Source organism: Hemiscyllium ocellatum, chromosome 7, assembly GCF_020745735.1.
Source record: "Hemiscyllium ocellatum isolate sHemOce1 chromosome 7, sHemOce1.pat.X.cur, whole genome shotgun sequence".
Classification (NCBI taxonomy): Eukaryota; Metazoa; Chordata; class Chondrichthyes; order Orectolobiformes; family Hemiscylliidae; genus Hemiscyllium; species Hemiscyllium ocellatum.
In genome coordinates this window covers 36,258,594-36,269,663 of record NC_083407.1, presented here as the reverse complement: position 1 = coordinate 36,269,663, position 11,070 = coordinate 36,258,594, and the positions used below count along the sequence as shown (strand labels likewise).

General features: G+C 39.0%; 1 protein-coding gene across 3 annotated transcripts in view; it reads right to left on the bottom strand.

The window, feature by feature from the left end:
- Positions 1 to 5,449: 5,449 nt before the first annotated feature.
- Positions 5,450 to 11,070, bottom strand: part of LOC132817050 (von Willebrand factor D and EGF domain-containing protein-like) — a 273,802-nt gene continuing 268,181 nt past the window's right edge. For all 3 annotated transcript variants that reach the window (XM_060827117.1, XM_060827118.1, XM_060827119.1), the window contains one exon: positions 5,450 to 9,151. In XM_060827117.1, coding sequence (XP_060683100.1) covers positions 9,131 to 9,151 — 21 coding nt within the window. In that variant the 3' untranslated portion in view covers positions 5,450 to 9,130. The remainder of the gene's footprint in view (positions 9,152 to 11,070) is intronic.

Here is an 11,070-nt window from a genome sequence, read left to right as displayed (position 1 = left end):
TGAAGACATTTCAGAAACACTTAAAAGAGCAGTTGAAAAACTATAGCAGACAGGATTATGTGGTAAGCACTGGAAAATGGGATTACAAAGCATGGTGACTGGTCATGGATATAATGGGTCAAAGGGCAGATTTTTTTCAGTTCTGCAAAACCTCTATGACTCAAAAGGTTTTCACAGTGAGACTAATTGCACAAATGATCAAATTCTTGGTAGTTTATTGATTTTCTAATTGTGGCAGTCTGAGGATACTTCACAGTAGACCTTATGAAACATGTTACATAAATTACTTACTGTGATGCCAGTAGATTTCCCCAGGTGGCATTATCACCATCTCCTCTCATCTGTCCCAAACCCCCAGGTCTGCAACATTACATAGGATGGGAGAGGCTTATGGCAATCTTGCCCTCATTGAACTGCTTTCTTCCCTGTCTCAAATCTGATGTTAGCAGGAATTTGGGGGAGGAAGTGAACCTTGTCAGCTCACTCTATTCAAGCTTTAGGTGGGGAGGTGAGAGTGACTCCCACAACAGACTGATACGCATTGACCACTACTTCCCCCAAGATCCAAACATGGGTCCTCTCTCCATCCCAACCTTAGGTCACAATCTCTACTCCTGTCTTCCTATCTCCTTGGGTCTCTGCACTCCTCCCTGCTATGAAACTCTCCCGCCCCTACCTGGACCTATTTGAATTTCCAGGCATTGAGATGTACAGCACAGCAACAGACCCATCAGTCCAACTCGTCCATGCCAACTAGATATCCTAACCTAATCTAATCTAGTCCCATTTTCTAGCCCTTGGCCCATATCCTTCTAAACCCTTCCTGTTCATGTACCTATCCAGATGCCTTTTAAATGCTAGAATTGTACCAGCCTCCACCACTTCCTCTGGCAGCTCATTCCATACACCCTCTGCATGAAAAAGTTGCCCCTTAGGTCTCTTTTATACCTTTACCTTCTCACCCTAAACCTATGCCCTCTAGCTCTGGACTCCCTCACTCCAGGGAAAAGATTTTGTGCGTTTATCCTATCCATGCCCCTCTTAATTTTATAAACCTCTATAAGGTCACCCCTCAGCCTCCAACACTCCTGGGAAAACTGCTGGGACTGCAGAGTTGCTCACCAGTCAGGCTGACAATTTTGGCTATTAGCTCCTTAAGGTTGGCCTTTCATCCTGACCTGCAATGTGTAGACACTCAAGAGGTTGAGCTACAAACTATCACGGGCACATTCATTGAGGTGTATGAGAGAATGGGTTTCAGACTAAATGTCTGGAAAATGAAAGTTCTCTACTAGCCAGCCCCAGCTACACAATAATTTGTCCCAACCATCAAAATACATGGTGAGCCCTTGGACAACGTGGATCATTTCCTATACCCCAGAATCCTCTTCTCGGCATGAGCAGATGGTGAGTACAAAATCCAACATCGACCCCAATGTGCTAGAGAAGCTTTTGGAAATCTGAGGAACGGAGTGTTCAAAATCTGAGACCTCCAACCCAGCAGCAAGCTCATGGTTTACAGAGCAGCTCTTGTCCTCAACCTCCCATATATGTTAGAAACATAAGACAATGTATAGCAGACACTTCAAATCCCTGGAGAGTTATCACCGGGCACTGCATTCAGAAATTCTTGCACATCCACTGGATAGGGTAGGAATACCAATGTGAGCATCATCTCCCAGGCCAATATCCCCAGTATTGAGGCACTGGTCAGCCATGCTCAATGCGATGGGTGGGCCACATTGCCTGAACAAGACTCCCCAAGACACCGTACTTTGCAAAGGTAAACAGTGATCTAGGAGGGCAGATGAAATGCTACTAGGACACTGTGAAATCTCCCTAAACAAATGTACCATCTTCACCAGCAAGTGGGAATCACTCATCCTGGAATGCACAAGTTGGAGCATTCGCAAAAGTGCCAACCACTTCGAGGAACACCGAGTGGAAAACATAAAGGCCAAGTGTAAGTGGAGTTAATAGTGTGCAGAATGCAGAAAGTCCCATCCCCCCGCCCTACCTCATCGACAATACATCATCTGTCATACCTGTAGCTCCAGCATCAGACTATTCAGTCCTTGCCCTCCATGGAATGGAAGCAAGTCATCTTCGAAGGCGCAAATCTTATATAGAACTTCCATAACCAACGGATATGCATTACCACTGACTCTTCAGGGAAATACTTTCATCCAAAAGAATCTTGCCATTCACTGTCAGAAATTTCCAAATTGAACTGCATATGTGTGGTTTCTAGAAATTGCCATGACTTTCAAATGAGTGAGGAAGACAAGTTCTGGCAGTTTTCCTGTCATTTCCACCATAAAATCCAGGTTCATACAGCCTTCGCCTTGCAATCTAACTGACTTGTGCCATTCAATTGGTACCAGTTGCTGTATTTCAGTTTTTGGAGGGTGTCAAGGAATGTTTATGCTGAAATTAATCTGAAATATTGATACTTATTTGTAACGATACAGTTTAAATAGATAGATAAGTATCAATAGAAATGTAGTTCAATACACAACATTTATAGCTAATCTTCTTTTGGTTGTTGCTGCTCAACAAAATGTTTGTTCAAGTTTCATACAGATGAGCTTTACTGATGTTCTGATGCAGTATGGAGGGAACATTATGCTGTAACAGCGTCCCTCTACTGTAATACTAAACCAACATTTGAAGAAAATTCAGGGACTCTCCTATCCCACCAACTGAGAGATGTTTTGCTGGGTGAAATGGCTGGTGGGTTTGAGTACATAACAGCGACAGTACCTGATATATATGATGTTCTTTGGAATACGTCTGTGAAATATCCGGTCTTTCTCATAAAAGCTTAGGCATTGAATTCAGGCAAGCCACTTGCCATGGAAGAAGGTATTGGCTGGGGGTATAGTGGTAGTGTCACTGGACTAGTAATCCAGAATCCTGTATCTGAGGACAATATTCTGGGGACATTGGTTTGAGTCAAACCGCAGCAGATGGGGATATTTAAATTTAATAAAACGTGGAATTAAAAGATGGCCCAATGATAACCAAGAAATGATTATTGTTAGAACCTATCTGGTTCACTACTGTCCTTTTCTGTTTTTATCAAAATAAAATGTCACCCTGACCTGGTTTGACCTAATTGTGACTCCACATTCACAGTAGTGCACTTGACTCATAACTGCCCTCTTAAATATGTGTAGAAAAGCAATTAGGTCATTAGGGATAGACAATAAATCAATAAATGATTATTAAAATTTGAACAAATGCAATTGTATTGTCTTTCAAAACTTCAGGATGGTGCAAAATGCTTACAACCAATTAAGGATTTTTGAAGTTTGGTCATGAATGTAATGATGGGAGCATTGCAACTGCAAACTCCCAGAGATACCAATATGATAATGACCAATAAACAGTTTTGACTATGGTAATCAAAGGATAAATATTTACAGGACATAGAGCTAAATCCCATGCTATGCAAAATACTTTTATAGGAAGTTGTATGCTCACCCAAGAGAACAAATTGTTTCTCAGTTTGATGTCACATCCAAAAGACTTCTGATGGTGTGGCACTCCCTATGTACTGCGTTGGAGGGTCAGCCAAAATTTTTGTTTTCAAGTCTCCTGGTGTGGCTGATCCTATGGAGTCATAAGTTGTCACTTTCATAAAAGAAATCAGAAATACATTTTAATAGCTAAAATTGGAAACTATAATATTTTCAGTGTCTTCTATGGCCTGGGAAGCAATACATTAACTATTCAGGTGAAAATGAGAATGTTTGATGTACTGCACTCTTAAGGCTTTTGTTTATCTTGAATATGATTTTTTTTAGGACATTTTTGATAGTCTATAGTCATCATTTAGGGAAAGCATCAGGCCAGAAGATAGACTATTTTGTGTTGTCATCGATTTAAAACAACTATCCACTGATGTGAATTATCGGATAATAACTAAAGCTTTTTTTTTCACATGATTGCTCTCTAACATCTGAATCCAAAGATAAAGTGTAATACAGTAATGCAATGTTATCTTGAGGGCTGAACAAGCTAACCTCAGTTTGTTTTTATGTTCACATGATTGTCCTCAGTCCATTCATCACTAACTCCAGTGCAAACCATTAAAAATGCAATGTAGGTAATATAGAAAATTTAGACTCAGCTCTTTGTATGCTTAGTTTTTGTGTTGATCAGTGTACTTTACCAAGTTCAGTAAGCATCAACCAGGTTCCATCACTATCTCAAAATAGCCTTGCATTGTTTAATCCTGATTCTTCTTCGCCTTAGTAATTCTGAATCATATACAGACGGTCCCAAAACAGCCAATAATTTGGCATAAGAGCTACCATTTAAATTATGAACCATAGCATAACCTATGGAGGACAGCATTTTATCAGCCCCTTGCAGACAGGAGGGGTGGCAGGAAGGCTGTCAAAGGGACACAGGAATCCTGTATCTTTCCACCAAGATACCATGTAAAGACAGGAGAATTAGCAGATTAGTTTCTGGTGGGCAGCCCATCAAGTCACTTATGTTGCCAATTAAGGATTACTTTTCCAATGTTAGCCATGTTGGCATGTGAGGAGACTACCTGGTCAAATATTAATGGATTAGGGGCACTCCGTGGCTCAGGTGGGAGGGATCTCCAGCAGTGACAATTCCATCCACCCTCGATGTCACTCTGTCACTCCCAAACACCAGGGCAGCCCTGCCAGTTCACTCCCTCCCTTTCAAGAGTGCCCAGTAGTGGTCATCACAGTTGGCAATGCTGCTGAGTTGTCTCTTCCCCACCCCTCAATAATGGGGCCAGCAGCTCTTGGAGAGAGGGGTTTGGGGGAGGAGGTGTCACCATCTTTAATAATCCCACTATTGTTACGTAATTGGTCAAAATGAATCCCTCAGTCCAGCCATGGGCCACGTTAGATACACAACCTGCTTTCAGCCCAGGTGGTGAGACCTCTGCTCAGCATTCTTTAAAAAGGTCTGGTCACATTTTAGTTGAGATTCGCCCTTTTAACATACCATCGCAATTATGTTCTAATTTCGGACTTGTTACTTCGGGCTATTTACTATGGAATGGTAAGGAACAATTCTTGCTACTCATGTTCACTTTGTTTTTACAGCTCAAATTGTGATGGTGCAGTTTGAGCAAAAAAAGTTATCACCATCTGTGGTGTATAAGGTTTTCCTGCATTTCTTTACCGTGCTCCTAGGCATTATGAACATTTCAAATTATATTCAGGTAAATTGTTACCTAGGTTGTTGATGGATAATAGGCTAATGTGGTCTCCTAGAACTCTGTCTGTTTAAAACAGATGACTATTTATTAAATAGAGAAAACTGAAGGCAGAAAATGAATTAAAGAATGAGTCATCATTTTTTCCAAAGCTTTTTATTTCCTTGTATGAAGAGTATACAACTATCTTAGCACCAGGCCTATATACATTCAGAAATCAATAATACCTTCCAATAATGAGCCAGAAGAAATATTACAAATATGATTTTATTTAATAACAAAGATATTTTGTTATTATATACAAAAGTAAATTGTACAAAAACTCCAACTAATATTTTCACATTCAATCATTAATAAGTTAGTTATAGGTAGTAAAGAGTGAACAGGATGAAATAATGTCCATGTATTGCTTTAGATCTTAACAGGGGCTGTTGAAAGTTCATGGAGAAACTGCATCAAATTCGTAAGGCTGCTTAATGTTTTGCATTAATCCAGTTGGCACCTACTAAATGCAAATTGATTACTTTTGAAGTGGGTTTTGAATTAGAATCAAACAGGGATCACAACCTGCACAGTACACAGTCAATCTCTTAAAAATCAATCTCTTCAGAGATGTTAAGATACACCTCTGGAGCATGTGTGACTTGAACTTGGACCTCCTGGATCAGAGGAAAGTTCATTAACATCGCGCCATATTTTCCCTGAATTGGTCAATTCATAGCCAGATGACTATCCAGTTAAGGGTAGTGTTATGAAGTTGTAGGCATGTACTGTACCTATAAGAGAGAGTGAAGGCTGTTTTGCACTGAGAGCTTGCAGGCACATGTCATGTGACTGATAATTTCAGAGTATAACGGAAAATTGAAAATATGTAACACTTGAATTTGAAACAAATACCTGACTTTTGGTTTTTATGTTTTCACAACAGTTCAAATTTAACTGATCAGTTTAAATTATGCCCAAGATACTAAAACCCAATCAAATTTGAATTTTACTGTTTTGACAACACGGAACCAATGAGACGATCTGATGTTTGGGCTATAAGGAAGCTGGCATTTTGAGAGTTAGCCAGAGAGAGTGACCAACTGCCATTGTCAGAGTATCTGCTAGTAAATCGCTTTTTATCAAATTTACCTCTTTATACGAAACATCTTTGCAGCAAAAGACCAAAGATGACCCAGGGAGATTTTCAGCCAGAGGAAGACAGTCACCGGAGACGACAGCTACTGTAGGGTTTTGAAAATTAAGTTGATGTAATTTCAATAGGGGTGTTTATGGGAACAGTATATTGTTATAGAGTTGGAGGTAGATAAACAGCACTTAGGAGAAAGGAGATTTAGATTTGTAAATAGTTATTGTTTAATGTTCATTTTTAGTGTTAAAGAATAAATTGATATTTTTTCTTTAAATAGTGGCATTTGGCAGTTCTTGGTCACTCATACTTTAACAGGTAACGAGGCTAGGTGATTGGTTTAATTAACAGAGAGATTCACCGCCTTGTTGTAACAATAGTAGGCATGGGATCTCGAAACTGGGGGGCCAACAGGAGGCTTTCCAACTCAACAACAAGTTCGGTTCAGGTGAGTGAGTAAAAAGATAGGTGGCATTTCCATCTGTGCTCTATCTGCAAATTTTAAGTTTAAATGAACAAATAATGGGTTCAGCAGCAGAGTCACAATGGTACAGAAGCACAGCCTATAGTCTGTGTTAAGACAGGTAGGCAAGGCTTTAAAGCCTCCCTGGAATCCTAACAAGAAGTTGTGGAAGAAATTGTTCTGTCCCCAAAGGGCCCACAGACCAATTGGAGATTTCCAATCAATCTCTGACATGTGGCCTTAATAGGCTATTAATCCTTTAATTAGTAACACAACTAACCCTCAGCCTGCCTCTGTAATGGTGAAAGCACAGATATAATGATGCCTTGCTTAAAGAATACGGCATATTGTCTGTTGAAGGAAATATCAGTATAGCAGTGATAACAAAGGAAAATAAAACCTGACTAAATCTCTACACTTCAATTAAATGCCCTTTTGGTACCATCATTCCAGTGACCTGAAATTTCTGTTGCCAGTGACAGAGTTGTAAGCACCTGACCTTTACCTTTGTGTTAAATTACAAATATTATCTCTTCCAGAAAAGGATTTGAAGGATAGTTTTAGATTTTCATTTATGCACTGAACTGTTAATGGATTTAATGTAAGAATGTCATGCATGCAGTACTCTAGTACCAAATTCAAATGAATAAAATTCCAAGGCTGGCTGGCTGGCTTGCTACACAAAAGTGTCATGTCGAAATCTAAAAGACAACACCATGGCAGTGCTGAAGGAGTACTGAGAATTATGAGCCAAGCATTTTTGGTTACATGAAACATTCTGTCAAATTGAAATGGTAACTGTTTCCAGATCACTGCACTCTACCCTATATATAGCAAAGCCTCACATTTTCTTCATTCATTTGGTGTAAAGAAATACAATAGGGCCATTCAGCCTATAGTGCCTGTGCCTGCTCTTTGAAAGACACCAATTGATCACACTCTTCACTCTTCGTTTTCACTTTGTATCGGATGTGGATTAATTTTATGGCTTGAAACAGTTTTGACTGTTTGCAAAGGATAATTGTCATTGAGAATCTGGATTGGCATGACCTGAACTAATTTGTAAATATAATTCACATAATAATGTTTGATCAAATACACAATTATATTTGCATTTCTCAAATGCATAACATAAACTGACTGAAATATTGACAACTCAAATATTTCAAGGCTCCAGTAAGGATTTGTTTGGGTACCCTTGCCAAACATAATTTGCATTCTTCAAAAGGTAAAGTGTAGTCTTTGATGACGAAGATGCAACTTTCCAAAGTATATTTTGTTGACATCCAACTAAGGAAGCTGAAAAATATGTTGCTGGAAAAGGACAGCAGGTCAGGCAGCATCCAAGGAGAAGGAGAATTGACGTTTATGCCCGAAACGTCAATTCTCCTGCTCCTTGGATGCTGCCTGACCTGGTGCGCTTTTCCAGCAACACATTTTTCAGCTCTGATCTCCAGCATCTGCAGTCCTCACTTTATCCAACTAAGGAATGCCAGTACAGGGCAACAGAACATTTTGTAATGTTGGAAACTGGTCTGAGCAACTCTGAGCCAAGTAATGGCGTGGGGTAGATGCAGTCGTGGAGCCTATATTTTGTTCAAAAAATTTTCCCTTACTTCCATTTCTCAATGCAGCAAGCTGACATTTCAATTTCTCCTTTTAGTCACCTTTGTTCTTTCTAGATATGACTGTCAATTGGTGTCAAGTCATGAACAGCTTCATGCTGTGGACTATACATTAAATCTTAAGGGTGCAAAACATACAGAGAGAAAGAAAATCTAATAAATCCACTTCAATGGGAGCTGCATTTTCATGGAACAAAAATCAGAACTAAAGTGTAAAGTATTGGCACCACTGCAATTAAATCAATGAATTTCATATTATGATATACAAGTATATTGTAAGTCAATGATGAGGCATTGAGAGATACAACTTGCACATACTGCAGTTTGAAGTTTAGCTGTCTCGGTTGAAAACCTACGTCCCACGAGAAAAAAAACCTGTACTTATGAAGTAGAAGACAGGGGAATATAAGCAAAAGAAATGTGGAATGAACAGTATAATCTATGACCCTGTAACATGACTTGGAAATTGTATTTAACTGATATATTTATATATATATTATTTATACAATAACTTACATCTTTTACATCCTGCAATTACTATTTTCAATAATATGGTGATAGTTTTGTTTTGCAGGACACTTCTCTGAGACACACTGATATGAAAATATACACACAGTGATGTACACACCCAATTTCACTGCGCAAACCACCATTATAACCTATCGCAGGTCAGAATAAGCAGCTTTGACAATTCAGGCTCATTATCCTCGTCCAACTGGAAGCTGTAATATAGAAGAATGAAACTACTTTCAAGTATTATATTAACACAGGAGGTAACATGAATGATAATTGATATGTGACCACAGAGTAAACTGTCAGCAAACTGCTTGGATAGCTGAATGATGTTAGAAAGGGTTCTCTTGTGAATTTTAATTAACTGCTGAGTGCTTCTGGCATCAGTACAGATACCAACTGTAACATCAGGTGGGGCTCGAAATAGGTTGCCTTCAAGCCTGTTAATTGGCATAGATGATTGGAAAATATGCTGTCAGATGTTTCTTCACTGGGAGGGTGAAAATGAGAAGCAATCATTCTGTGTCAACCCAAACATTCCAGTGACTGGATCATGACATCAGTTTGGTCATGAAAACCTACAGAGTGGTTTATGCAGCAGGCTTCTTCCTTAAATACACAGAATTTTAGTTGAAATGTATTTTTCTTCCTGATTGATTTAGTAAGGATAGACTGGTGAGCAGACATTAGCTTCCAATTAGTAAGCCAAACAGAGCAGGAGAGGAATTTGTTTTATTTGTTCATGGAATGTGTGTGTCACTAACTAGGCCAACTTCTATTGCCCATCCTCAATTGCTTAGTAGGCAGTTAAGAGTCAATCACATTGGACTAGAGTCACATGTAGGCCAGACCAAGTAAAGATGACAGATTTCTGTCCCCAAAGGACATTAGTGAACCAGCTGGGTTTTCACACCAATTAACAGTGGTTACACGGTTGTTATTAGGTCTATACATTCCCTAACAGCTCAACATTAGGTTTTTTAATACATTGATAAGTTTAGTGGTAAGTTTACAAAGTAAGTGTGCTGGTTATTGGGACAAATTTCTTAATACTCGGGATGTTTTTTTCTTGGCACACGCACATACTGGTAGGATTAGCACTTGTCACCTGCTATCAGCTGATCTTGAGAAGGTGTTAGTGAACAAACTTGTCTCCAAAAACACTTATTTCAGTACTTTAGCTACACTAGTAATCTGCTGCAAAGAACAAAAATAATTTTATCACAAGGTATTTCTTAGTAAAGGCTCTTCGAAAACTCGGTATAAAATTTGATTTTATGTTTCTCAGCTTCTGGATGCAGCAACATTACCCAAATTGTTATATAAGTTGATTTGGCACGACTAGTACTCATGAATAATAGAGCATAGAGACAGGCCGGTCAGCCCATTGTGCCAATGTTGGCTCTTTGGTAAAATTAAACAACTATTCCTATTGCCTTGTTATTTCCTCACAACTCTGTAAATTTATCCCCTCCAAATTTTTTTTTTACAGTCATTGAATCTGCCTCCACTATCCATTCAGTTATTACATTTGCTATACTCGCTACTTTGTTTTTTTCCTGTGTGGCACCTCGGATCTTTTGCTGATGTGTGGATGAACTTTCAAAGTAACTGCAGTCTTAAAGGGGGCGCACTTCTAAAAATCCAAATGAAAATATATCAAACTCTAGTCAATGATGGGGGGGGGGGGGGGGGGGGGGGGGGGAACACCTAGGAAAACAAAGTAATTGTCCAAGGAAGTGAAGGAATCAAAATACTGACCCAACTATAGTGCTTCACTGCGGGTAATGAATATTCGTAGCATGGCTATGGGTTCTCTTAATTGTGCATTAAGCAATTATTAACTGCAATCTTCAGAAAATGATTAAAATTAATTTCTTAGACATGCTAGCAACGCGTGGCATGCAACAAAAAGTAATGTTAAAATTTTACTGCATTTTTCCTTCATAAGAATTTAAAGCAACCTAAGTTTAAAGTGGATTCAAACTCACAACAAGGTAGCAACTCTACCAATGGTTTACTACAAATTTCTTTGACAGACTTTTTGTTATGTTGTCGTTTTTACTTACTGTGATGAAAGTTGCCTAACACATTTTGTTTTTTGGATTACATAAGAGTCAGATAAATG